This window comes from Rousettus aegyptiacus, unplaced genomic scaffold (assembly GCF_014176215.1).
Source record: "Rousettus aegyptiacus isolate mRouAeg1 unplaced genomic scaffold, mRouAeg1.p scaffold_m13_p_1, whole genome shotgun sequence".
In the NCBI taxonomy this organism is placed as follows: domain Eukaryota; kingdom Metazoa; phylum Chordata; class Mammalia; order Chiroptera; family Pteropodidae; genus Rousettus; species Rousettus aegyptiacus.
The window spans coordinates 13,561,400-13,589,370 of NW_023416284.1; the positions used below are offsets into that span (position 1 = coordinate 13,561,400).

The 27,971-nt window shown below is 54.2% G+C and overlaps 2 protein-coding genes and 1 long non-coding RNA gene across 6 annotated transcripts in view; 2 read left to right on the top strand and 1 right to left on the bottom strand.

Moving 5' to 3' along the window:
- The window catches only part of ZBTB40 (zinc finger and BTB domain containing 40), a 64,709-nt gene extending 53,385 nt beyond the window's left edge, over nucleotides 1-11,324 (top strand). Inside the window, exons 14-18 of the mRNA XM_016149283.2 lie at nucleotides 1,934-2,148; nucleotides 3,228-3,390; nucleotides 4,051-4,137; nucleotides 5,289-5,515; nucleotides 7,307-11,324. Coding sequence (XP_016004769.2) covers nucleotides 1,934-2,148; nucleotides 3,228-3,390; nucleotides 4,051-4,137; nucleotides 5,289-5,515; nucleotides 7,307-7,501 — 887 coding nt within the window. The 3' untranslated portion in view covers nucleotides 7,502-11,324. The remainder of the gene's footprint in view (nucleotides 1-1,933; nucleotides 2,149-3,227; nucleotides 3,391-4,050; nucleotides 4,138-5,288; nucleotides 5,516-7,306) is intronic.
- Nucleotides 11,325-20,538: 9,214 nt separating this feature from the next.
- Nucleotides 20,539-27,856, bottom strand: LOC118610027. 3 transcript variants are annotated; one of them, XR_004953671.1, is made up of 5 exons: nucleotides 27,689-27,856; nucleotides 27,325-27,536; nucleotides 26,408-26,665; nucleotides 24,136-24,418; nucleotides 20,539-23,955 (listed from the first exon to the last, which is right to left on the bottom strand). It is a non-coding gene; the product is annotated as an uncharacterized LOC118610027 (long non-coding RNA). The 3 variants fall into 3 exon arrangements; XR_004953672.1 differs by lacking the exon at nucleotides 27,689-27,856 and having other exon boundaries at nucleotides 26,408-26,515; nucleotides 27,325-27,614; XR_004953670.1 differs by lacking the exon at nucleotides 27,689-27,856 and having other exon boundaries at nucleotides 27,325-27,613.
- Nucleotides 24,817-27,971, top strand: part of EPHA8 (EPH receptor A8) — a 45,659-nt gene continuing 42,504 nt past the window's right edge. The window contains exon 1 of one of the 2 annotated variants that reach the window (XM_016149285.2): nucleotides 24,817-25,298. In XM_016149285.2, the coding sequence (XP_016004771.2) occupies nucleotides 25,034-25,298 (265 nt within the window). In that variant the 5' untranslated portion in view covers nucleotides 24,817-25,033. Of the gene's footprint in view, nucleotides 25,299-26,489; nucleotides 26,604-27,971 lie in introns of those variants that run through there. The other variant, XM_016149288.2, reaches the window with a different exon arrangement.

Consider the following 27,971-nt stretch of genomic DNA (forward strand, 5'->3'; position numbering starts at 1 on the left):
TGAACGTGAAGTGAGCTATCACATGTAAAGCATGAAGCGCCACATCTGACACACACACAGAAATGCTCGATAAATGCCAGAAAGTGTGACAAGAACAACCCCCTCGGGTGTCATTTGCCAGCATCAAAGCCTGTCTTTCTTGCATGCCATGCACCTTGCGTACCCTTCTTCCCTCCTCCTCTCCCCACACCTGTTCCCCATACACCAGTTTCTACCTTTTGCCGAGTGCGGCGCCTGCGCTTCATGTCCGCACATTCAGATTTCTTGCCAGCCAGCTGGCAAAGGACTTTGCCAGTGCTCCTGTGTGCCCAGCATGTGGCTGGACACTGGGCAATGCAGAAGGAATATAAGGTGCCACCCTCTCCTCCCTGCAAGGAGTTTACAAGATTGTCCAAAAAGTTCAGTTGCAGTAGACTTCTGGATAAGTGAGATGATTGGCTTAGATCCAGTGCCACCATTTTGATATCCTCTCGACCCTTTTAAATGACATTCTGCTTTAGTCTCCTTTTCCCAGTAGCATTATATAGAAGTCAGGAACAGGAAGACATCAGTTTTCACAATGGAGAAGACCTGAAACATTTTGCCATGCCTTAGGGCAAGGGTCCCCAATCCCCAGGCCGTGGACCTGTACTGGTCCATGGCCTGTTAGGAACCAGGCCGCACAGCAGGAGGTGAACGGGTTTCGAGGGAGCAAAGCTTCATCTGTATTTGCAGCCGCTCCCTAGAGCTAGCATTACCACCTCAGCTCCACCTCAGATCATCAGGCATTAGATTCTCATAGGAGCACCAGTCCCTGGTGCCAAAAAGGTCAGGAACCACTGCCTTAGAGTATATCATTGACAGCAGGCCCATCGTGCATTTCCCTCTCTGACTTCCTTACCTGTTTCTTGGGAGCACATCAGTGCTTCTAGAGAACTGCTTCAAAGTGTCTGAAAAGACAGTGTAAAAACCAAGATTTTAAGAGCTCATGTCCACAGGGAAACTAGTTAATGATATCGAGTGCTGCTGCATGTCAGAATTCCTGAATTAATCTGAATCACTGCACATATAAGACTGGCCCTTGGGCTGTACTTTTCTTGTGGGCAAAGGGTTTTATTATTAAAACATTTCGCTTCTGTTGTTTTCAGAAAGTCTGAAGTTCCCTGCCATAGGGATGGCAAGTGTATTCTTCATCAGTGCTAGTTCTTATTTTTGAGATCCCACTGAAGAATCAGCTCATCCAATTAAGCATGTAGCTCAGAGAATGGCCTTGGGAGTGAAAGCTGGGATTGTGACCTACTTCAGCCATTTCCTGCTTGCACTGTTGGGCACGCCACCAGCCTTGATTTTCCTCATCTACAAAATAGGACTGGTAGTAGAACCTATTCATAGGACTATTGGAAGGATTAAGTGGGTTAATAAATATGAGGCACTTAGAAGGTGCCTGTCGTATGGCACTCTTTAAACATTACCTATGAAAGTATTTTTATTATTGAATCTAAAGTGGGGTGCAGGGAGGCATTCCTCCTGTCATTCACATGACTGACAACAAAGGAAGTAGTGGTGCTCTGGGGAATATGTTGGAAATCTCTCTAGAGAATTGGAAAACAAAATGCCCACTGCAAGCAAGAGAAGAGCAAGAGCAATGTACCCTGGCAAGTAAAATGGAATTTAACGTGTAGGTGTAAAACGCGGAATTGAGGTAAACTATTTGACACTGCCAGGTGATTAATTCAGAAGCCTTGGAGGAATCCCACCTCCCAGGATGAAGGCAGGGGGTAGTCAGGTGATCGCTGCACTGACTTCTGGTTTTTGCAGTCTGTGACCTTGCACAACCTCTAAACAGAGTCTTGTATGTGGAGTTGCACACAGCAGCCCACACCTCACTGACTGCTGCCTGTGCTGTTTTTTCCCCTCCACCCCTTCCTCTCGTGGACGCCCCTCATGGAACCAGACATAGAAGATCCCTATGACTGCAAGAAATGCCGGATGAGCTTCCCCACACTGCAGGATCACCGCAAGCACATCCATGAGGTGCACTCCAAGGAGTACCACCCCTGCCCCACGTGTGGGAAGATCTTCAGCGCCCCTTCCATGCTGGAGCGGCACATGGTGACCCACGTCGGAGGCAAGCCCTTCAGCTGCGGGATCTGCAACAAGGCCTACCAGGTGACCTCACTGCCCCTGGGAGCCCTTCCCCCGTCCCTGCCCTGCTCTCCCTTTGGTCTTCCTTGAGTCCCATTTTGTGTCTTGCGGAGTGCATCTTATCTCCAGGATGTGACCATTTGGCCAGTTTTCGTGAAGATTGCAGGTTGTAATAATTCAGATTCTCCAGGTGCTCTGGCCAGTCGGGCAAGTGGGGGAGCTTAATTGGATCAGAGTTCTCACACCTCTGAACTGATGCTGCTGGCCCCCTTGGGTGCTTACATTCCTTAGCTTACATTCCTTTTAACACCATGTGTCAAGGGACATGAGAATAACAATACTGCCTGGAATTATCTTGTTTAGTACAATTATTGTTTTTTTTTTATTTTGACTCCCAGGGAAGGGCTCCGCTTTTTTACTTTAGAATTTGAAATGTATTTAAAGTGAACCACATAGAGAACTAAAAAGAAATCACATCTGTGAGAAACTCTAAGACCACAGAGAAAAGAACAGTCCTTGATGGCATCTGTAGGTTTGGGTATAGAGGAGGAGCCAGCCGTTAATTTCAGTTCAACAAAAATGGAGAATTAACTTTGTGTGCCAAACCTTGTGTTGTAAGATTAGTGTTACAGAGCTGAGACCTGGGCTTGGTCTCTAGGAAACCATAGAATTGTCGGGAGAGTATCCCAATGCTTCTCTGAACCCAGGAAGAAGGGGGACACTTGCTTATGGAGTAGAGACAGTGTCCCCCTCTGCTCCTCATGTTTCTCTGCTGCACCCCTCAGGGAAGCGGTGAGGTTGATACAGCTCGTTGGTGAAGAACAGATGCTCCAGTCAGTCGGAAGGCTAGGATTTGAATCCTGGTCCTACTATTTACTGATCTTGTGACCCTGGGCACGTCATCGAACCCTGTGTCTCAGCTTCTATCTCACTGGGAAGATTCTGGCTCCTCCCTCACAGGCCTGTTGTGAGGAGTGAGTTTCTCTGCTGAGCCCTGCCCGTAGCAGCCTCTCAGGACATACCAGGTGTCTGATTCCCATAGCCTCCCTCACATCAGCTTGTTGGAACATTCTACGACCTAACACTTACCAAATTCCTTGCAGCAATTGTCCGGTTTGTGGTACCACAATCGCACCCACCATCCCGATGTGTTTGCTGCTCAGAACCATCGATCTTCAAAGTTCTCGTCACTCCAGTGCAACTCCTGTGACAAAACCTTTTCCAACACCATTGAACATAAGAAGCACATCAAAGCGGAGCACGCAGGTGAAGTTGGGGTGCCGTCGACAAGGGAGGGGGAGCTGATGACACAGCACCCTGGGTTCTATCCCCGAATCCTGATTTCCGGTGCTGGAGTGTGGTGTGCTATGGCAGTAACTTTTGTTCTGCCCCAGCACACCTGAAGGATGCCACGCTGGTCCATCCGGAACAATAGCTTGAGTGGCAGTGGTTCTGAAACTCAGAGACCTAGAGCAGTGTAAGCTCCTACCAGCCCCTGAGCGAGTCATGGGCAAGGTGGCAGTTTTGGTAGCAGATAGGCCTGGGTGCAAATTCTGATTCCAGCACTCATCAGCTACATGACCTAGGGAAGTGACTTCTCTTTTCTGAGCCTGTTTTCTTCTCTACAGGTGGACTTGGGGATAATCACAATAGCTAGCAATTATGAAGCAGTTCCCATATTCAAGGCACTATACTCTGTACTCCACATGTGTTTTGTCATTTAATTCTCACAACAACCCTGTTTGCATCCAGGTAGTCTGGATCCAGATCTGGGGTCTTTACCACTAGGTTGTGCTAATGTATAATGGGATAAGGTTCCTGGCAGTCGGTAGATGCTTTTCTGAGTGTTAGCCATCACTCCCACCGCCAGCCCTGTTATTCTCCAGACTTAGCCATCTTTTTGTCCTTTCCTCGTGTGGTTTGCAGATATGAAGTTCCATGAATGTGACCAGTGTAAAGAGCTCTTCCCCACGCCAGCTTTGCTACAGGTTCACATCAAGTGCCAGCATTCAGGTCAGTGCCCGCAGAGATGCTGTCGAGCTGCACTGCCCAGCATGAATCTCCTCTCCACCACCACTCACAGCTGTGCAGCCACCCAGGCTAAGTAACTTGTGCCTCAGTGTTCTCATCTATGAAATGGGGACAGTTGCATTTCCTGCCTCATCGGGTAACTCAGAATTGAATATGCTAGTAAACGGAAAACACTTAGCACCTGGCATCAGTAAGCACCCCTAAGCTTTACCCACGATTATCACCGCTGCTGCTGCATTTCATCAAGTCTAAAATGCCAGCTATAAGATGCAGCCTTTAATGAACCATTAAGAAAGAAAAACTATTGCCAATTAAACTATGCTTTGTTATCACTTAGAATTTATAGGTTATTCTAAGTGCTGCTTTGGACTTAATTTGATACAGCTTTTTATGCACTTTTGTGCACATACATTAAAAGGAAAACAAAGAAATAAACTGATTAGGTATTAGGTAAGAATGCAGCTTCTCAGAGCAGCTTTCGATTTAGATTGTCGACACGCGTGTTGTTCTAGTGGGTGTCATCCTACATGGTGTGTCCCTTGCCATCAAGAGCACATAGCGAGGCCCCTGGTTTTAGTCCCGTGCACCGTGTGAAACTAGTCCACTTTTAATTCCTGTTTGGGGCATGTTCAAACGTTCCGAACATCCACGCCTTACCTCGTCTCTCCTAAGCCTTTGGGTCTCTGTCCGTCAATGACGTGCACCGCTCCCGTCTTAGGCGTTTCCGTTCACACCACGGACACGTTCTGCAGGCCTCGGTGCGGCAGGACTCCGCCGGGTGTCGGTGCTCACATGTGCACGGTCGTTGATGATTATCCCCGAATAGCCGCAGGAGTTGTAAAATGCCAGCGAATCCATTTCAGAGACGTTAAAATGTACTTTTTAGAATTGGTGAAAATGCAGCGTTGTCAGCATCATTATCTACAGTCGAATGAATAACGGACTTCAGCAGAGGCAGATGTAGCCTGAATCCAGTGCTCCTGAAGCCGTGGCTTCAGGGGAGCCCGGGTCCCCCAGAACCTGGATCTGCCTTTGGCCCCCGGCCCTCATTGTCCCTTCCTGTCCCCCCTCCCTGCTCTTACTTCTCTCCGTCGTTCCCCCACGGCCCATCCCTTCTGTCTCCCCTGCTCCAGGGTCACAGCCGTTCAGGTGCCTGTACTGCGCGGCCACCTTCCGCTTCCCTGGGGCGCTGCAGCACCACGTCACCACAGAGCACTTCAAGCAGTCGGAGAGCACCTTCCCCTGTGAGCTCTGCGGGGAGCTCTTCACCTCCCAGGCCCAGCTGGAGGGCCACTTGGAAGCCGAACACCCAAAGGTGACAGGCACTGAAACCCAAGCAGCAGCCTCGCAGATGGTGCAGGTGATTTAGGGGCCACCAGACACGAGGGGGCTGTCACGGGCTTCCTAAGGCTTCTCTAAACACAGCCTTTTCCTCTGTGGCTCTCAGAGGGCTTGTCAGCAATGCTTTCATCAGTAGGAGGACCTGTAAGAGTCTCTCTGGACCGCTTACCACGCAGAACAGGAAAGACTAGTGTCCTCGTGGCCACATGCGAGATGGCCCCTAGGTAGTGGGAGCTTAGAACAAGAATTTCCAAAAGCTGAACGACCTTGGCTTCTTCTCCCAGTTCACACACTTCTTCACCTTCTGTGAAAGCCTATGGGATGTGATGAGAGTTACGGGAAAGCTCAGAGAAGGGCGGATGGCCTTTTGTTGAGGACACCTTCATTCGAAACACTTGGATTGCTCCTCCGGGCTGGGCACAGGACACATGCAGACATGTTGAGCCTCTTGCCTTCACTGAGGTGGAAAGCCAGTTCTCCTGATGCTTAAGGCTAAGTTTGCTCCAGCCCCTCTCTGTGTCTCTTGTCCTCTTTACTGCTCTTCCTGTCTTCTACAGAGAGGGTGGGCAAAGAAGGAAAAGCAACGCCCTTCTGTTGATTGGCAGTTGATTTGTGAGTGGACTGGAGAGGAACTGCAAACTGATTGCGTGTCCCCCTGTCCAGCCTCCTGGAGCAGCCCTTTACAGACCACGTTCTCCAGCCTTATGGGGAGCAGAGAGCAAGTCAGGCAGGCGGGCCTCTGGGCGATACTCCTGCTGCCATATCAAGCAAAGTGGCTCTGCTTTGAGCTTTTCATATATTCAGATTCTTGGTAAGATGTTCTTTGGGAGGAAAAAGATTCCATTGCTAAAAGAAAGAAAACATACTTTGGAAATTACTCTCCTCGACGATTTTTGATGGAACATCACAGTTGGCCTCTTTACTCCCGGCAGCACGGAGACGTGGCTGAGCTTGGCTTCCCCACCGCTGCCTGCGCACATCCAGTGTTCTTTTCCCTACTCCCGGCTGGTTCTCAGGCACCAGGGTGCCTGTGCCCTCTGCGGACACTCTGGTTTGAAAATATTGGGGACAGCAAGCTGCCCTGATATCCGCAGGTCAAAAGCATCAGCTTAGAGGTTCAGGCAGGAACTGGGTAGATTTAACCACAGACGAGTTTCCCCTGAGATGCGAAGGTCATCTTTAACGGATGATGCAGATGTGATGGGTGTGTGTGGCCTGTGAAGGAGAGAAGAAGGCGCCTGCCTTGCCGCCCTGGTGAGCCAAATGAGTGAGTTGACAGAAGCCACATTTCGTCTACCTGTTCTTCCTCCTATAGCCATTATCTCTGTGGCCATGTAGCTGCCAAGGAAGCTCTTAGCCTGATCAAGGTCCAGAGATGCCATCTTTGGCAAAGCGAGGCTTCCGGTAAATCACTTTAGTTTCCATGGTTCAAGCGTGAGAATAACCACCTTCGGTAGCATTCCTTTCACATGGCACTTACCTCTGCAGTGTCATCCTCGAGACAGGAAAACCCAGTGTGAGAAACTGCGCCAGCGTTCACTGGTGTAATCATAGAGTCCGGGCACCCTGAGACGGCATACTGAGCTAAATTATAGCAATTTAGCACACAGAGTTATTTAAATTGTTTGCCTGCCTTCTCTTTTGCATCGCTGGTGTGTTAGATTTGCCTCTTCCCATTAGGCACATGTAATTGCTCTCCTCAGGTGAAAACATAAATACCATCATTACAGCATGAGATGAAAACCATGTAAATTCTGGGGAGCTAAGTGTGGACACTGCCCAGAGCAGCCTCACGGTCTCTCTCTTTCAGGTGATCCAAACCCCAGAGCCGGCAGCCTCAACGGAGCAGGTGATCACTTTGGAGGAGACGCAGCTTGCTGGTTCACAGGTGTTCGTGACCTTGCCAGATTCACAGCCATCTCAGACCAGCTCTGAGCTCGTGGCGGTGACCGTGGAGGACCTGCTGGACGGCACCGTGACCCTGATATGTGGTGAGGCCAAGTGAGCGGCCAGCCATCCGGTGGGGGGGAGAGGCGCACCCTTTGCCGGCCACCTCAAACTACCCCGAGTGGTGAGCATCTTAGCCTTGTGCCAACCAAAATGGTCTCGCTTGGAAAACAGACAGAAGGAGCGACGTCGTTCTCATAGAACCAGCAATGTCCGAGTCGTTAACGCTGACACCACCGCCCCCCATAGCAGACAGGCCTGCTTCCCCACAGGCCTGCTGCTGTGGCCTCCGTGACTCTGGCCATCCCCAAGTAGAGATAGTGCCAGAAGGTCTGAAAGAGCGGCGGGGCGGGAGCTGGGGACCAGGGTAACCGTGTGATGTGCCGGCAGCCCTCAGCGTGCCGAGTGACAGAAGTGGGACCGTGACCCACAGACCGGGCCCGCAACGCTGCCAGTGCCTTCTGGCCACTTAGAAATGAGAGAAGAGCACCAGCAGAGCATCCAGGGACCTCCAGCCTGAGCACACTGGGCCCTTCCCTCACTTCCGTCATCCTCCCAGCAGCTTTGGTCATCCAACTGCCCCCCCCCCCGCCCCCACCGCGGTGGCAGCAGGACAGGCAGCAGCGTGTTAATACACGAAGGCCTCGTTTCCATGCCGAGTCCCACCTTGTCAGCACAGTTGGCCCTTCTGAAAACGAAGCCTTTGGAGCATTTCTGCTGGGAGTGTTCAGTGTGGCCATCCCGCTAAAAAGACACTCTCTGCCTTTCCATGATACTCCTCAACGGTGTTTCATACCTGAGGCCAATTCCTGCAGCCTTCCCACGTTATCCTCATCTTCCCCTCATCAGAGCCCACAACTTCTACCTGACCTAGAAGCCTTGCTCGCCACTCCGCCTCCCGCCTTGGAGCGTATAATAAAGCTGGGGAACCCGCGCCAGGTGGAGTCGTGCTCTGGCTGCCCCTGGCTCTGCCTCCTGCCACCGTGGTCCAGGCTGGTGCGTGGCCTGCTGTCTGAGCTCTTGCAGGCTGCCACCGCGGCTGCAGGTCAGTGATCCCTTGGAGTCTGAATTTCACAAAGCTTTTTTATCTTCAATTCCTAACATATAATCTGATAATTAATGGTTTGTGGAATCCATTATGAAGTGCAATTAGATGGATGTAGGTTCCTGCCGTTTGAAGGGAATGACTAGCATTTATCTTCCTTTCCTTGAAGCCCGCTAGTGCAGCGTTTACACACGGGCAGGGCTCCCTGCCACATTGCGTGGCTTCACCCCCTGTGGAGGGTAGAGTCCAGTTTGATCACTGTTCCTCAAGCTGTATAGGTGGGCAGAAGACTAGCCCACCCCTTTTCTCCAAGCACACTTCACAGGTACAGGCAGAAGTGGGGGGCTGATTTTGGTCATGGTCTGGACTTTTATTGTCACACACTGCTACAAGGGCAGAAGGTGGATCCTTCATACTGGCTCGCATGCTGGCTGGCTGGCCCTCCAGCTCTGTGCAGGCAGCGAGTTCCAGCCTAGGCCAGCTTCCCCAGGTGGCCACTCCTTCTTCCAGTGTGTCCTCATTTTGATATGCAAATCACTTGAGCTTGTCAGCTCAGGGATCTTTGTTCTGAAGTAAATGAAGTTTTCAAAGGCATGTCAGCCTTAGAAGCCAAAAACTGACCAGAAGATGGTGCTCAAACCTTTAAGACTTCGCCTCCACACGAAGCCCTCGCTGCTTCTGCCACGGCTGCCTCTCTGTCTTAAGGTTTTTCAGTCCTGGGAGCTGTCAGACCAGGAGAGCTCTTGATCTGCAAGTGGTGAACTGGAGCTGGATCTCCCTGGACAGTAGATAAAACCCGCCGAAGGAGTGGCCTGTGCTCACAGGGCCCTGAGGCCAAGCCCAGCAGATGAGAATGTAGCTCCTCAGGAGCCAGGGCTGTGGCCAGAAACTGCAGAGTCATCAAAACTTCTAACAGCCAAAACACGAAATAAATAAAAAATTAACTGTCAAGGGCCCACAGGGGAAAGTGATTTTTCTTTTGAAAGTCTTCTGAATAAAGAAAGCTCTAAGTTTTAAACCCAAGTTTCAGATCCTTTCAAGTACTAAGAAGCCCTCTCTCAGGCTTCTGACGGACCCAGACCGGGACATGACACACGTTTCCTTCAGACCCGCCCGTCAAGCAGCTCTGCCGCGCTGAGAGCAAACAGGAGTGGAACTTGCTGCTGGACAGACTCTTCCCCGTGGCCCACTCCTCGTGGGGCATGAACCCTGTGCTCACTCCAGTCAGGAATGAGGGAAGGGCCATCCTGAATTTAGCCTTTCCCCTGAGTGGACCTTTGAAATCTGCTGCATTGGCGATAATCTTACAAGGTCACTCTCTAGAGACTCCCACGTGTGGGCTTTATTGTAGGAAGACTTTTTCTAGCTCTACTTGGCCATTTTTTTTTTCCTTTTCTCCCACTTTTGTCCAAGAGACCTTCTGAATCGCTGCCACAGAAGACGTTGTCGTCATGGCCGCCTCAGTCCCCATCACCGGCTTCGGTAGGGCGGTGGTGTTCGCTTCGTCGCCGTGGCTGCTGCTCCGTAGCCTCTGGGCTGAACCCTGGGGCATTGCAGCGACATGGAGGAGTCTCTGGGCTTCTCAGAACACTTGACTCTGTTCAGTGGGACCCCAAACCTCGGCTCCCAGGGCTCACGAAACAGCTGGTGAGGAGGGAATGGCAGGCGGATTCCACGCTGGAGTCTAGTTCTTGTGAGTGATGGCGGTCATGTGTGGAAGGACTCGCCCTTCCCAGGTAAGTGAGACAGCAAATAGATGACTGGCGAGCAAGCGCTGCCCTCGGAGGATGGGACTGTCCGAGGGTGTGAGCAGAACCTGGGCCCAGCAGGGCAGCACAGGGCCAGAGACGAAGGTCTTGTTTGTTTCATAAAGCCCATCTCCTCTCTCAGAAGCTTTGCGTTCGGAAAACTTCGAGCCCAGCGCAGACTGCAGTCTGCAGCGTGGATTCTGGGTTCCCCAGGTGATTCCAGTCTCTGACTCGCCCCTCCTGACCACAGAACACAGATCACCCTCATCCCCCAGGGAAGAGCTCTGGTAGTCAGGCTGGAGGTCGGAATGAGGTCGAGTCCAACTTGGGTTAATGGGGCGAATGTCTCCTAATGGTCCAAATCAGGAGATGAGATGGGCCCTAAGACTTTCTCCCTCGCCCGAGGTGATGTTGCTGTCGCCACAGCCTGATGACTTATTAATGGGGCGGGAGGGATGTGCCTTTAAATCTCACGTGCCTAAGGTCTATGGTTTGACTGAGGGTTGGAAGAAGCTGCTCACCTTGCATCGAATGGTTCTTACAAGCAATATTTCTATTAAATTGGGGCTAGAAAGTTGGGCAGTGATAGAAAAAATGCTGGCATGTTTTAATTAGTCCTCCCAAAGGAAGAATTCAGCGGCCCAGCCCTACTCAGCTTCTCCCAGGTATTCCAGGGACACTCAGAAGGGAGAGAGAAAATGGGAGTAAGAGGAACACTATGGCTTGAAGGGAATATGAAGGCAAATTGGTAATTGTTTTGTTGCCATGGAAAACCCTGGGGCTGGTAGGACTTGGGCCAGAAGCTCAGGAAACTCACCTGTGACTCGACCTGTACTGAAGAGAAGCTGTCTGTGCTTTGGGGATTATGTTGCTGAGAAAAAAGTATCCCCTGGGCTAATCTAATTTAGATCTCTTCCAAGTCACTGAAATGGTTATCATTTCCCTTGCCTGGGCCAGCCTCACCTGCTACCACCCGTGGTCAGGACAACTAGCCAGCACATGATGCTGTATAAATTGGATTACAAAGCATTATTTGTGTCCACCTTGCACTATTCTATATAAATAAAATATGTACTTTGAAAAGAAATGATTTTGTGTGAGTTTCAAATGGACTGTGATGATACAGACCTGTTTTCTTTTTGGCTCTGGGCAGCTGTTGAACAGGCCTAACAGGCCTGGTTTCCTAGGAGCTATTGTGTATCTTCAGGCTGTGTAGCATGGAGGGGGTTGGGGGGCTCGCCTGTCCTGTGGGAGTCTGGTTTCCTGAACCCTCTTTCCCAGGGAGCAAGTGTGGTGCAGTGTGGCAGAGACAGGCTTTGGTGTCAGATCTGGGCACATCCCAGCCATGCCACGTTCTGGCTGTGTGACCTTGGGTGGGATACTCAGCCTCTCCGAGCTCTCTCTCTTCCAACACCCATGTGTAAATGGGGAAAATTATTAATGTTTACTCCACAGAAGTATACAAAGTAAAAGCCTGAGTTTCATGAATTTAGTGTCGAAAATTTTAGTTGTTAATGAAGTCCTTCACATACCGGTCAGCTGATCTCTGCAGTTTCTGGCACTGAGGAATGTTCATCCCTGCACCTTTATGTGTCTCTCTCCTTCCAATCTCTCTGAATCCTTAGGGATCCTTATAACACCCACCAGTTTTCATTTATCCCTTAAATCTCAACTGCCCTAAAAGCATAAAGTGCTGAGCAGATAACTATAAAATAAGCAGAAACCTTTTGTGGTGAACAGCTGAAAATGTCACGTTGCTGGCAGCCAACAAGGAAACAAGAGGCAGACGCAGACTATACATAATTTCTGCAGTCAGAATCCAGCATTTGCACTGGCAGGGGGAGGCGGCATCCTGCAGCCCTCCAAGCTCAGGTCAGCGCTGAGGGTGGGGAAGGTGGGGTGAGGGGGCCGTGTGTGAACTGCACCTGGGATGGTCCTAGGGTCACCTGAATAGACCCTTGTCCAGCACCCACGGGCTCTCATGAAGGAATGCCCCTCTGCCTGAGCAGTGTCTTTGGAGAGAGAAGCTGGAACTGTCGTATTTGGAGCAGTAACCCCGAGTGTCCCAGGCAGCTCGGGGGGACCGCAGCATATGGCTGGGCTCCAGCCGTGAAGGTGAACCTGCACAGGGGCGACTGGCTGCTGCGGGTCAGGAGCCACTGGGCAGAGGTGGGAAATGGGCCGGGCGATCCCCTGGTGATCCAGCTACCAGGCCCAGGCCGGGGCCTGGCCCAGACGGGCCGAGCGGCGCAGTGGACAGGACACAGACTCAGCAGCTTCCCAGCCCACCTCCCGTGAGACCATGACCTTAGGCGAGTTGCTCTTAGTGATCGATAGGAGGAAATTAACATTTGTAAAATGCCTACCTAGCCAGGCGTAGGTGCTCCCTTTATTAATGTTTCAAATACTTTATGAGGGCAGAGGAGGGCGGGAAAGGAGGGTGCTTGACACAGTCTAAGACGAAGGGCCTGGGATGGACTGCAGGGGGGCGCCCAGCGCCAAGGCGGATTTACCTCTGGGCTGCCCCGCAGTAGAGCAGAACCTCTGTCACAGACCAGAGTGAATTTGGCTGAGAGAGGTTTGGAGCAGAGACTCTCAGTCCCGCAGGTAGGAACACATCCAGCGAGAGCATGGGGAATGGAAACCGTGGTAATTCCTGGCCTTCCCAGCTTGCCTCTCGGGCTTTCATATTCATTGTTTATCCTACCCTCCATGAGCTCGTGCTCAGGCATGTGTCCGGTGAGAAAAAAGAACTTGCTCTAGACCAAGAGTGGTCATCCTTCTTTGGGAAATAACCCGGGCCCCCAGGTTTCATGAGAAGAGAGGGTCTAGGACATGGGCATAAAAACAAGCGCATTTCCTTCTCGTCTATCTGTCCCATTTTCTCCCCTTTCCCCACTGCTGCCAGATCATTGGTCGGGTGTCCACTGAGACACTTGTATCTCCGCATACTCGGAACCAGACGGTGCGGTTGGGGTGCTTAGATGCTGCTGCTGCTCGGCTGGTACCAGGCAGTGCTCTTCCCTCACCTTCATGGCTCCTCAGGGAGAAGCCAACTTCATCTCAGCCCTGCCAGCAGGGCTTCTGCCCGAGGTTCCTGTGGGCTGGTCCATCAGAACATCCTCCTCTCTTGTCCTCCAAGGGGAGATTAGCAGAAGGCTAAGAGCGGCCAGCCCGGCCAGAGCTCCCAGCTGCTCTGATCAAACACCGCTCCTGCCGGCCCGTCTTGCACTGGTTCCCCCAGCGCAGGCCAGAAACAGCTGATCAAACACATCAGGACAAGGTCAGTCCAGGGACCCGCGGTCCCCTCCAGGGGAGATTTCATAGACCTGCCATCAGGAGGGTCTGATAAGAATGGGCAGGGGGTGGAAAAGAGGGCCCAGGAGCTGGCTCGGGACCGAACAGCTTTTCATTCCGTGTAAGGTTGGAACCTGTGCTCCGCGCAGGGTCCAGCCCCAAGCCAGCGTTTCCAGAGAGGCCCGGACGGGAGCCGCCTGTGAGCCCAGGGAGCCGAAACAAAATGAGGGAAAGGGGTAGCTGTGCGAGCACGCGTGCCGGGGCGTGGGGGCGTGAGAGAGAGGCCGGGCGAGTGTGGGTTGGGGAGCGTGGGATTATTAGACTGTCACCAGATGACTTCAGATCCTCCCTCGCTAAACCGTGACCCCTTCAAGGGCAAGAACTGTGCAGTATCCTTTTTATTAACGTGTACACACACACACGTGCGCACATAGCCCGGCACATCAGGTGTCTTTTTTAACCTGAAATTCTGGAGTCTCAGAGGGCCTGTTATGTGCTCACCCCCATGCTGGTGCTGCAGAGCTTGGGCCGTATGGGGCTAACATGGTGCGTGGCTCCTGCTGCTCGGGGACCGGTAACCTGGTTGGCCAGGCAAGGATTATATATGAGAAACAAGGACCAGAAACAGCCATGCTGGTCCAGACTAAAGCACCTATAAATGCTGGGCTTTGTTTATTTGTTTGTTTGTTTTGTCTTTTTCATGAGGGTGGGGGATTAGTGTTTTTTAGAAATATTCTCATAGTTCATAGTCACTGTTATCAAGTGCTTATCACCTGTGGGACACTGGACAGAGACCTTTATATGATTCTGATTTCGCCAACACCATGATGCCAGCGCTGTTACTCTCCCGCGTTGCGGATGAGGAAGCCAGCCCCAGGGAAGTCACATGACGAGTTACCTAGCTCACGAGCAGCACAGCCGGGGTTTGAACCCAGCCACCTGGATCCAGAGCTGGCTCTTAGACACCGTGCTACATTCAAGCTTCTCTTGCTTAATATTTAGCCATGCTGCCCAGTCCTCAAGCAGCCTGGTCTGTCACACCTGGACTCCTCTCGTAGGACCAACCAAGTCTGCCCGCCTGCTCTCTCCTCTTGCTTCCCTTCTACCCATCCTGCCTGAGACAGCAGCCAGGCCGAAACTTTGCTTTTATCAACTGAAGTGAGTCCAGTAGCAACAAGTCCTGTCCTCTGCCTTGCTTTGGGACTAGATTGCTTGTGGCCTCGGGCCGGCCCCTCAGTTTCAGCAGTCCTCAGTCAATGCTTGGAGGCTCAGTTGGGGCTCCTCCTTGGAGTAAAGGACAGTCGTTAGTCCTGCCCGAGCTTCCACGGGGGCAGCCGAGCCCCACACAGTGCCTGGCACAAGTGTGCTGTTCCCCAACTCGGGCAGCTCTGGGAAGCACCTTGGCCAATCTGATGCCCCATCTCTGCCCTAATCCTAAAGGAAAAATGTTTTCCAGAACAGCAACCATATTGCTGGAGAGGACTGGATCAGAGGAAGACAAAACGCAGTGGTCCGGAGCCCGCTTTAGAGTGGAAGACCTGAGTTCAGACCCCTGCTCTATCATGTTAGATGTGTGACTTTAGGCAGCTTAACTTTTCTTTACCTCGATTTCTTTTGTCTGTAAAATAGAGATAATAAAAATTCTTAGAGTAATTGTAGGGATTAAAGGTGACGCATGTGACTGGTATAAGTAATGTCACGTAGCAGGTGCTCGATAAAAAATGATACCAGTCATGTTATCAGGGGACCCAAAGCTCTGAAGTGGTCCCTGCCCCAGTGCAGAGACCCCTCTGGGTGCTTCTAAAGCTCAGGTAATTGGGCTTTGGTGAGAGAGAGGAAGATGAAAATGCACGAGCTGGACAGGGTCCCCAGAGGGCAGGGCCTGGTCTTCACCTTCCCTCTGTCCCCCATCTCCCTGGTGTCTGGCGTGTGGCTGGTGTGCAGGGAACACCTGTTGCATGATTACCTGAGCCCCAGAACCAGAAGTAAAGCCGGGGTCTGTGGGTGCCCAGGACCCCGCTCCTCATGCTGCTCTCTGCTGTGCCAGAGCCACCTAGAAGAAGATCCTACAGCCCAAGGGGTGTCACAAATGCGAGCGGACTTCCTGGGTCTCACAGCCCCAGGGTGTGGCCATGTGGCCCCAGTGGAGTCAGTGTCTTGTTCCATCCTCAGCAGAACAGGCTGTCTCGATCTGTCTGGCGCCCCCGTTCCCGTCCCTTCCCGTCCGAGCTGGTCTGGAGCAGAGAGGCCTCCCCGTGGAGCAGGGCTCTCAGGCTGGGGGAGCGTGGAAAGAGAGGAGGTGGCGAATGCTTGGCCCAACTGGCCGCCCTCGTTTTGGTAAGGGTAGTCCCATAACGTCTCCCTCTTGAGTAGCACTCTGCTGTTTTCAGATTGCGTTCGTATATATTGCTGATCGTCACAGTAACGTGAAAGTTTAGGATAGTATCTTCGTCGTTGCCCCGTTAGAATGCAGGGATTCAGACGCGGCCCCTCTGTGGAATCGGAGGTCATCGGCTAGTGCAGTCCAGCTTTCTGACGCCAGAGGGAGGCGATTCCCACCTCACCGTGCTGTCCTTGGTGTCTCTACGGCCCCCAACATTTCAGAGCACTTTGAATCATTCACTTGCTTGACTCTGGCGACAGTGCTCTTGAGGCTGAAAGAGCACGAATTACCCTTTTGCAAAGGAAGAAGCAGGTTCTGGGAGGCAGTGCCACTCGGTCACACAGCGAGTCAGTGGCAGAACCACAGTCAGAGCCGCTGGACCCAGCATGACGCCCTCTTAACAAGGAAAAGCACGGCATAGGCCAGGCGAGTGAGGGGACTCGAGGATCAGCCGGTCTTTGCCGCAAGGATGGCTGAGCACTGCCATGTGGTCCCCTCTGCCCTGCACCGGGCCATGGTCAGCATCCCCAGGGCAGCCCTTGAACCTACATTCAGGCACCTGACGAGCACTGTCCGGTAGGATTCCTTGTGATGAAGGAACTGATCTGTTCTGCCCTGTCCGCCACTATGGGAGCCACCAGCCAAAAAGCAGCTTTGAGCATTTGAAATGTGGCTAGTATGCCTGAAAATTTAAATAGTCACATTTGGCTGTCGTGTGGACAGGGTATCTACCATATTGGACGAGGGTCAGACAGGGGGTAGCTGAGCCCGAATTCAAACCAGGTCTGTCAGCCTGTGACATTTCCGCTGGTGCCAGCGTCAGGAGGGAAATGCGCTTGCGTGGTACACATCGCTGCCAGGCTCAGGGTGCCTAGCTCCCTTAAGGCCACCCCTTGCTTCATGCTCGCACGGTCAGTCATCGCCGCTCTGTGCTCTCCTCCAATTTCATCCTCATCGACATCAATAATAAATGCTGTGCCAGGGGCTCTCCCTCCATCGTGACTGATCCTAACTCTACAATGACCTTGCCATTATCCCATTTTACAGACGAGTACATCGAAGCTCAGAGGGGCTGCGAAACTTAGCCAAGATCTTGACAGAGTTGTCCCAGGTCACCCAGCTTTTGCTGGAGGGGTCACACTGGTGTAACCAGAAAATGCCTACTTCTTGCTCCTGCTACACTCCAGCTCCGGACCGGAGCTAAACTGGAATTAGAAGATGCCACGGAGGCCTCTCGGAAGGCCTCTCCCTTCCACCGCTTTTAAGAAGACACTACACCAGCCGCTGTTCACACAGAGTGGGTGGCAGGGAACAAGGGTTCTCAGGGGACAGGTTCACCTTCGTGTGTTTGCAGCTTTCTAACAACTATGGCAGTAGAAGGTACTTGCCTCAATTAAACCTGTTTTAAAAAGCATACCATAACCTTAAATGTGATGTTTATCTTGGAGCTAACAAGATTCGTGGCAATGAGCCAGCACATTTACAATGGAAGTCGCGGGAAAACTAAATGCATTATCACTCGTGAGCTGTGTGACCTTGGACAAGTCTATTCAGCTGCATCCCAGAAAGTGGATCAGATAACCTGTAAGGGCCCTTCTCCAATATTCTATGATTCCTCCAAATGCGTGGGTGGTAGAGAAATCGGGATTCTGGGCCTGACTCGGCCACTTTCACATTGTGTGACTCATCTCTGAGCCTCGGTTTCCTCATCTGTAATGGTGCCACCGCCACAGTGTTGCGAGGACTGATCCCAGCACGGGGCTGCCACACGACCAGTGTGCAGTGAAGGCTCGTGCAGCCCTGATAGGCACAGGACCTCGTCACCCCCTCTCGGGAAAGAGACGTTGGAGGAAACTCCCTGTCCTCAAGTAGGAGGGGAAACGTGTCCCTGTTTGGGGCCAGGATGCTGGCACAGGTGCTGAGAGTGGCACCGACGGGAGCCTTCTGTGGTCCTTTCCACCCGGTGCAGCCTGGCTTCCCCCTCACCTTGGTGGGGGTGGGGGCCAGGGGTGCTGTGCCCACCGCTGGCCCGGCTGGGAGGGGCCGGTAGGAACAGGCGACCAAAGCATCTAGGCCTGGAAGAGGGAAGCTTCCCAGAGCTGGAGGAGAGTGGGGATTGGGGACAGTGGCTCTGGCATCCTCGTGAGCCCTGGTCTGCGGCTAACCTAGAGCCCAGAGTGGCCAAAGAGCTGAGAGGGCTATAGCATCGCACAGTCCGATGTCAGTCTTGCTGCGGCCCAGCGCTCTGGCTCTGGGCAAACCGCTCAGCCGCTCTGGACCCTATGTTCCTTACCTACGAAACGGGGAGGATAGTAGTACTTACCTGCCTCTTAGGGTTGTAAAATAATACCCACGAAAGTCCTTATGTTGTGCCACACAGAGAAGGGACTCACTAAGTGGTTCTTTATTGTTAGCTTCCCTGGGCCTGACCCCAAAAAGGCCAGCTGTTGTAGGAGGAGACTATGCGTCGTTGTCTGGACTCTGGTGCCCACAGAGCAGTAGGCGGACATGATCCACGTAGGAGCTCCACCCTTGACCTTGTTTGAGGACTAATGGGGAGTGTCAAGGCCCAAGGCCTGATGCTTTGTGCCTCCAAGCCTTCCAGGGTAGGCCCGGCTGCCTGGGCGATCAAGACCAGAACTCCAGGCTTGAGGGGTGGGGGGTTCCTCAAACCCACCACTCAAGAGGCCTGAGGACATAGGATCCCCTGGATACCATAGGCTGCCCCCTATTTTCTGATCCGAAGCTTCAAAAACCTTCCTGGGGGCTCAGATCCAAGCTTCCAGGGGGCAGGAAGAAGTGGCAATGTGGTTCCTGGCATGGGGCCCTCTGTACCCCAGCCAAAGCATACATACTCAGGGCCAAACTTACCTACCTGCAGGGCTTGGCCCAGGCCATCCTCCTCCCTGAGGACATAGCCTGCACCCATGCCCCCGCCCGCCTCTCCCACCCAGCTCCTCCCCGTCCTCCAAGGCCCAGCCCAAATATCTCCCACTCCAGAAAGTCACCACGCTCTCTCACTCTTGTGGGTGCCATTTACAAGCAGAGCACGTGCAGAGGAGATGAGCTCAGGGGCAGCTGGAGGCTCTGGAGGCCCCACGCTGAAAAGGGAAGGCCCGTGGGGCTCCAGAGCTGTCTTCGCAGACCTTTCAACTGTCAGAGGGATCTGCCTAGGACATGGATCCAACCACATCGCGCCCTGGCTCCAACCCCTGACAGCGCCTACGTTGAAGTCCTGGAAGCTTCGTCGGCCAGACGGGGCCCTCCAAGATCTGACCTCTGCCAGCGTGCCCAGCCTTGTCACTCACAATCTGCCACCTCATCCTTCACTCTCCGGGTTATCGAACTGCCTGTAGCCCCCTCCCCACACCCCCCCACCCCCGCACACACTCTCTCTCTCTGCCTGCCCCCACTTCTGGGCCAGGAAGGAAGAGTGCTGCCTGCTCCCCGAGCCTCGGATGGTGCTGTCCCCTGGGCTGGACTACCTCCTATACTTAAAGACATTTTGAACTTCAACGCAGCGGTCACCTCTTTCAGGAAGTCCTCCTTCGTGCTTCTGTTGCCGCTTATCTCCCCCCGGTACTGCAGCTGTCTGAGTGTCCGCCTCGCCAGCCTGGGATGGAGTGGGGGGACAGAGGCGACATCCGTGGAGGGACTGAGCAAGCGCCTTACTGGCCCTCACAGGGAGGCCAGCACCGCCTCGTTATGTCATTATCCCCATTCTGCAAGTGAAGAAACGGAGTCTTGGAGAAGTGAAGGAACTTACCGAGGTCGCACAGCTGCTCCGAGGTGGAATTGGGGCCGAAGCCTGCAAGTCCCACGTCAGGCCCTCAGCTGTGCTGGAAGGGCACTCCGGTGGAGAGGCGGGGAGCTGGGGCACTGTGAGATCGGTGGGTGGCCTTCGCAGACCTTCCCAGCACCAGGATTCTCAGATCCTACCAATATCACTAGTCGTTCAGATGTCGCCTCAGAGAGCCATCTCTGTCCACACTGCCTCAAACAGTCCCGTGTCCCTCTCCATCCTTTCGCTCTCCTTAAATTTGTTTTCATAGCGCTCATCATGCTCTAACTAAGTTACTCATCGTGCCGTTTCCTCTCCTGCAGGGCGGGGACCCGGCCTGTCTGGTTCACTGTTGGATTCCCGGTGCCTAGGACAGTGTAGGTGCCAGTAAATATTTACTGAACGCACAAATCCTCCCCGTGTGCCTGGCAGTGGCCAAGCGCTTCACATCTGTCATCCACTGGTCCTCCCAACAATCTTTTAAGTAAGACTTAGGCAAGTTTTTCAGATAAAGGAGTGGGCCCCCAGAGAGGTTAAGTAACTGGCTCAGGGTCATTGATAAGCGGCAGAGCCGGTGGCCGGGTTTGTCTGATTCCAAAGCCTGCCCTCATCGACAACTGGGCCACAAACGAGGAAGCTGGCACCCAGAGAGGCTGCGGACTGGCCCGAGGTCACCCAGTCAGCTTCAGCTGAAGACGTTGGCTTTGTTCTTCTCACGGCCCTCTGCTGGGTCCCCCGAGGGCCTTAAGTGCTGAGCAGGTCGTATTTGAAGAATTCTGTGCTGCCCCTCACTGAGCACGTGAAGACTGCAGCCTTCATTATTGTCCACAGTTCAGCTTCACTTTTTTTCTTTCTTTCTTTCTTTCTAAATGAGCCCATTACTTCGGTGGCTGGGGTGTCATTAATTCTATGGCCCCGTCCCTGGTGAGGGCTTCGGGCCCAAGGTCAGCATCCGCCGACAGCCCTGGTAGGAGCTTTTTCAAGCGCCTAATCCACCTCACAGGTGTTAGAAGCTTAGAAATCATGCCTTCTCATCTGTAGTAATGAACTCAAGGCCCAGGCAATGCCAGACACCTGTACATGTCTTCCCAACTCTGTCTCTGACACCTAAGTTCCAATTTCCCAGACACGCCTTCCTGACAGTGTGACCTGGAGCAAGTCCCTCCCCTTCTGAGCCTCAGTCCCCTCCCATGTACAGCAGAGGCTCAGAGTCCTGGGTGTCTAACGGTTCCTCCAGCTCAGGTGTTCTAGGTAGTGAGGTCCAATAGAAATATAATATGAGCCACATGGATAACTCTGAATTTTCTAATAGCCACATTTAAAGAAATAGGTGAGAATGATGTAATAATATGTTGTATTTAATCCAAGACATCCAAATTATTTTGAACATGTAATCGATATAAAAATACTAATAAGACATTTTGCATTTTCTTATACTAAGTCATCTCAATTCAAGCTATCTACATTTCAAGTGCTCCAGGGCCACATGCTGTCTGGGCTGGAATCCTCACCTTGTCCTGCCCAGGCCTTTTATTCTCACCCACCAAGGAGGCGTGTGGCTCCCACCCAGGGCCCCAGAGCACCTAGCAGAGTGCCAGTCTGGATGGCAGTTACAGGGCCCATGACACCAATCGTCCACTCTGAGGCAGGTGGAGTCCCGCGTGGCCTTGAAGGTGCACACAGCCTTGTAAGGCGTCCTCCCTTCCAAGGGAGGAGGAGATGGAGGGGAGGCAGCACGGCCTTCCTCTTCTCCCAGGAAGGGTGGCGTGGTGGTGGTAGTGGTGGGGACGGATCTCAGATCCAGGTCCATTTGGTGGGGTGTGTGTCCTTTCAGGTCAGATTCGAGAGGACCGGGTGCTGGGCTAAACTCTTTACACGAATCATCTCTTTTTACCTCCTAAGGGCCCTGCGAGATGTGTGAATTTCTGCCGCTAATTTTTTACGGAGGGGGAAACTGAGCTCAGAGAGATGAGGTGACTCTTTTCCCTGCTCCTAGGCTCGCTCTTTCCTCTCTTTGCCAGCTGGTCGTGCGTGCATGTGTGTGCATGTGCACGTGTGTGTGTGTGCATGTGTGTGTGTGTGTGTGTTGTGGAGGGCGCAGTGGGAAATGAGCCCCCATCCCACACACAGCCTTGGGGCTGAGCATTAGAGTTCCTGCTTGCGAACTGCCCCGTCATTGCTGGGGGGCGGGGCAGCAGGCGGACAGGTCAGAGCAGGACTCTGGGATCAGGAGACGCAGGACTTCTCCACCTCACCAGGGGGACAGCAATACCAGCTAAGGTGGGAGGCGGCTGCGGGAGCAGGGCGGGGCTGGAGACAGAGCTCCCTTCTCCAATCGCACCCTGTGCCCTGAGCCCAGGCCCCCTCCACACCTGCTGGAACTTGCCTGTCCTGTTCTCAGCTGGGACCCCAAGGCCCCACACCCACCAGGCCTGACACTGAGCGGGCACTTAGTAAATGCGGGTCAGGCGAATGACCATCTTTCTGGGGGGCTCCTCGCCCCTCTCCAATCTCTCTCAGTCTGTCTCTCTGTCTTCCCACCCCCACCCTGTCTTTTCCTGCCTCCCACTGTCTTCCTGTGTCCCTGTCCCCACCTCTGTCCTTGGCCCCTAGTGGTCCCTCCATCTGGTCTCTCTCGCTCCCTCCCTCAGGCTGATTTTAGGCCTGTCAGTCTCTGTCTCTGTCTCTTTCCGTCTTGCCTTTCGCTGCCTGGGTCTTCATATCTTTCCCCTCCGGTCCCTGTTGTTCTCTGTGGCTCTGTCCCTCTCTCCCGAGGCCTCTAACCTCACCCTCCTCCTCCTCCCCTCTCTCTCCCTCTGTTCCTCTGTCTCTGCTCCCGGGCCCCCTCGTCTCCCGCCCGACTCTCCCTGTCACTGGTTTATGCTTCTCCTCCCCGAGCTTCAGCGGAGCCTCGCTCAGCCTCCCGTCCTCTGGAAGGCAGGCGGCTGCGGCAGCCAGCGAGAGGCCCCGCTGGATGACAGCTGAGCCCAAGCATCCCTCGGAGCTGTCACTGAGGAAATCACACACCAGCACCTGAAATTCAAATTAGAGTTTTGCTGAAGCTGCTAAAACTCATCAAATACCATCTTTGAAGTTCCCTAGCAAGCTGGCCATCGCTCTTAAACGAGTCCCTGTTGGAAATGAGATGGGGGGCAGAGGGTTTGGGATAGACCACCGTCCCAGAGACTGGAAGTGAGGGCCCCTCCCTCCACACTCCCCTCCCCCTCACATGTCCAGCCACCGATGGTCACCAATGGCTCCCTCAGAGCATGCTCACTGGGTCAGCACTAGCCTTACCAGGCTAACATCACTGCCCCTACGGGCTCCCCACCTCTCCCAGGGGATAACTGAACCTCGGACCAGAGGGGAACCGTGGACTAAGATGCAGAGGAGGGAGCCCTGGGTGGGCAGAGAGCCTGAGGCCCTGGGGAGAGGGCCGATGGGGGCGGTCCACAGACTCTGCCTCAAGGTGCTGTCCCTCTGCCGCTCCCCAGCCACGGGACCAGGGGCGCTGCCCTTACCCCTCTGGGTCTCCTCTGTCAGCCGGGACAAGGGTGCTGACCCACAGGGTGTGGCGAGGATTAAATGAGTCATTATGTGAGTAGCCAGCACACGGTCCGCTCAATAAACAATCGCCATTATTACCACAACAACAACAGCAAAACGTGTAGAGTCGCTCATCATCACCGCGGCTGATACGCATCGGGCTTTGCTGTAAGAGCTGTATCCATCTCAATTCATTTCATCCTCAGAGCAGCCCCACGGGAAGCTACTAGTATTATCCTTGCATTTTACAGATAAGGAATTAGGCCCAGAGAAGTGGAGTAGCTTTTTCACGGTTCCGCCCCGCTGACCGACTCCCCCATTCTCCTCTCCCCGCACTCCACAGTGCCCCCAAACCCAGGGTCCGGAAGTTGTCCTGAGCCTGCCCTTTGCCATCTGCTTGCACTCAAATTTCCCCTGACAACCCTCTGCCCGCCCTGCCGTCAGTCCCTTCTGATGGAGGTGGGAGGTGGCTTGCCGGAGGAGGGCCCGTCACCCTTGCCACCGCCTGCCTGGAGTCGCCAGCCTCCAGCCCGGCCCGCCTGCTTTTCCACATTACCCGTCCCCCTGACCTTTTCCACCGCAGATGATCCTTTGGGGTTTGGTCTCGTTGCAAGCTACCTCCACACAAGCGCAGGCAGTTTTCTGCTCAGGAACTTTAAAATAGAAGTCCTTGGCACCCCGTATCCATCCTCTTGTCCATGACAGATGGCCCCTGGAAAGGGCAAAAGTGACCAAGACTGAGATGGGAAGGTGGAGCTCCGAGACCCCTGGGAATGTGAGAGACGGGCCCACTGTGTTTGCAAAAGATGCCCGGGAGGGAATTGCCGGCCTTCGTGGCACTGGCCTCATGCCTGGCACTTGAAAAGGGTGATTCCCGGCCGAGCATGCCTACCTGTGGCACGATGGGCGGAGCCCATGTCGGGGCAGCACCTGGCCCTGGACTCTCCTGGACGGGCAGCCCGGTGGACCCAGAAATGGCCGCATGTGGCAGGCCCTTGGGCGCCTGCAGCTCAGGGTGGGTGCTAAAATCCTGAGGTAGGAACCAACAGAGCCACGGGAACCCGTCCCGGACCTGCCAACACGGAGCTGCCTCGGAGCACCCGTTCATGCCGCCAGTCCATGGCGGTGCCCAGCCGTGGGGGAGACACCGTGACGGCCTCTCAGGCTCCAGGGGCCTGCAGAAGAGAGACGCCCAGCATGGATGTGTCACCGTGATTAAGTTTTTTTGTGATGGCAAAAGTTCAGGAGGCTGAGCAGCCCGAGGACACACCCAATGCCAATGTGGGGAAGCAGAAAAGGCTTTTGGGAGACCTGAAGAGTGAGTAATTTGAAGGGGAACTCAGCGGGCAAAGAAATCGGGCAAGGGGAAGAGGAGTGTGCCAGCCAAGGGACTGGCGGACAGGAGCCAGAGAGGCCGCAGTAGACTGGGGTAACTGAACGTTGAGAGCGGTTACAGCTGGGCGTGGGGAAGCAGAAGAGGTAAGACCCGAGGCTGGAGAGGTGAGAGCCACACAGAGCCCTCTTGGTGGGGAATTGACACAGAAAAAGAGATTCCCAAATGTTTTCTGAAAATTCAGACTAACCGTCTTTCCTAAGCACCTACTATGGGCCTCGTGCCTATTGCTGTGTGAACAAAAATGACTGCCCGCAAAGGAAGGACCCCGAACAGAGCCTCTCAGCCCTGAGTTCCCAGCAGGCTCTGAGCTCCCACACTGCCAGATCACCATCCCTCTGCAGGCTGCAGGGACCACAGGCCTGCCAACATTTGCCGCGTGATTCAGACAACCACAATGGGATGCTCCAGAGACCAGGGCAGGACAGGGCCTTTTCTGATAAGGAAACTGACGCCAAAGCAGAGGAGTCCTTGGTCATATGGAAGGCCAAGGTCGCTCAGGAGGTGGGGGCAAGGCCAGGACTCAGAGCCCAGGCCCCACAGCCAGGGCTTTCAATTTGACCAAATGGGCCTCAGACAAAGTGAGAGGCTCTCAGGAATTTTCCTCGATGTGACTGAGTGTACTCAGGAAACACCGTCTCCCAGGGCCTGCTGTGTGCCAGGTACTGAGCTGCACGTTTGAGGCTGTGTTAGGGGACAGGGGAGGGGGCGGATATTTAATAGTACCTGACCCACATCGAAGCCGTTTCAGAACGCTGCAAGGGATGAGTGAGTGCTCTGCAAATATAAAATGCAATCTGAAAGATGGGGAGACCACAGAGGATACAGGCCAGAAGGATGGCTGGGCCCCTACCCTGGACCTCAGTCTCCTGTCCTTAGGTCAAAGGGACTTTGAAAACTGTCTCCTGCGGTCTCCATTCTACCCGTGCGCGCTGCTCGCTGAGCCTGGGTGTGTGTGCATGCATTTGCAGGCGTGTGCACGGCCTGCATGTGCACGTGTGATGAGCAGGAGCTGCTGACAAGCGCCCCAGGTGTATTTCGGGGGCCGTTAAAGCTCCGTGTTTAATGGCTGGAGCCGCAGTGGTCACGGCTGTCATCAGAGATTTCACGGGCTCGTTTACATCTTTAGCTTCCTTCTTCCGAGAAGGCTTCATCATCCCCAGCCCCCTCAGCCCCTCAGTGGCGGTGGGGAGAGGAGGCGGGGCCAAAGCGCTGAGCTCTCATGTTGGGGTTCAAAGCTCTGGTCGGGGGACAGGCTGACAGAAGTGGCCCAAGCCCAGACGGAGGGCTTGGGCAGAGGGCCTTGGGCAGGATCCAGGGTCCGCAGCCACCACATGGAGCCAGCAAGCTGGAAGCAGGGTGGGGTCAAGAGGCTGATCTGAAATCTGGAGATGGGAATCTGGGGACGAGCAGGAGGTGAGATCCGGAAGCCAGGAGCTCATGACTGGGGCAGGTCAGGGACTCCAGGAGTCAGCCCTGGGTCTGCAGAAACTGGGCCAGGAGAGCCAAAGGGAAGGGTGGTGAATGCGCGTGGTCACACTCCGTGGGGCAGCCCCTGCGTGCCCCCGCTGGGAAGCTGCTCGGAACTGTCAGGCGCCCAGAGGCCCAGGGCTGCTGGGAGGGCTGGCCCCGGCTGAAGTCTGAATGACCAGGGCTGACACCCATCTGGAACCCGGAACCGCCCCCAGAGGCCAAGATATCAAGGGTAGAATGTGGGGTGGAATGTAGGTAGTCAGGATCCTTGAATTCTTGGCTCACACCCGCCACTTACCCGCTGGTGCCTTGGAGTATTGACAAAGTGAAACCCTTAACAATCGTGAGGCATTCTCAGTTTGGTGGATGAGATGGACGAACAGGTATTCACCACACTGGTCATTGCCTGCGTGGAATGAGGCGATGTGGGCCCAACACTTGGCACACACCCCACACGCCTTGAGAGTCTATCACACGATGAGGACGATCAAGGGGTAAGTGCCAGGGGGCACCGGGGGCTTTAGGGCTTTAGTTGAGGGAAGGCCCAAGCCGAGACCTGCAGGAGTAGAAGTGAGCACCCTGCCACACACACACACACCCGTGGGGAAGGGGCAGGGAGAGGGGATGGTGCCGGGAGGAAGGAACGGCACATGCAAAGGCCCAGAGCCGGGAGAGAAGAGCACAAGCCGAAGCCACAGAGAGGAGCAGAAGCCAGACCACACAGGGCTTCGCTTCTCAGGCCTCGGCGTTGGGGCTTCCTCCTGGGACAGTGGGTCACCGCAGGAGATAAGCAGGGCGGCTGTCGTGCTTTAGAAAAATTACCCTGGCTGTGGGTGGCCGGAGGACTGGAAGTGAGGCATGGGAGGCAGAAAGCTCCCCCCTCCCCACCCCACCCCACCCCGGGAGGCTACGGCCAGAATGGGGGAGGCGATGGAATTAAAGACAGGACGGATTCAGTAAATGGTTTCGAGCTGGAACAGGGCTGGTGACTGGGTGATTCCTTCCCACGGGGAGGCAGCGAAGAGGCTGAGCCCCTGCCCATCGCTACCTCTACCTCGGGCTGGGGCCAGCCTGTCTCCACCTCGTCAGCACGCCCTCCACAGCCCCGGGCCTGTCACCAGCAGCCCCGGGAAACGTCCCCTCCAAGAGGCAGAGGGAGGGCCTGATGGACCTGTCACCACAGTGCCATCCCGCCCCGCCAGCCGGCCCCCTTACCGGGTAATCTGCCTTCACCGGGAACTCTGTCCTTCATCCTCCCCAGCTCGCTCAGAGCGGGGAGGGCGGGGCACCAGGGCTGAGCAGCTGCCTTTCTTCCCCGAACAAATGACCTTGGGCCAGCCTGGAACAGCTTGGCCGGAATTCAAACAGCCCAGCCCCGCAGCCCTGGGCTCTCGATCGTTCTTTCACACGAATCCCCGGGAGTGAATCTGCATTTGGGACAATTCCAAATTAAACTGGACTCTTGGGAACTCCTTCTAGGTGACCCTGAACCACCTATGGGTCGCCGGCTTCCAAGTTACACTCTGTCTCCTTTCCAAGAAACCCGCCTCAGGGAGTTGTCTGACCGAGGGGGACCCACTTGGTTTGAGAGTCAGAAAGAAGTCCTTGGGTTCACATCGCAGTTTGGCTCCTTCCTGGCTGGGTGACCTTGGACAGCTTGTCCCTCTGAGCCTCTTGGGAGCCTAACGTAAGTGGTATGAAACCCTTGCAACCTTGCGGAGGGCTGCTGAAGAACGTAATTGCAAAGCATCCAGCCCACCGCGGGCACCTCAGAAATGTCAGCCCCTTCGGGCTGCTCATTTGCCCCTGGCCTTGCGGGGGAGCAGGACACAGACCACCCCCCTCCCACCCTTAACCTCTCC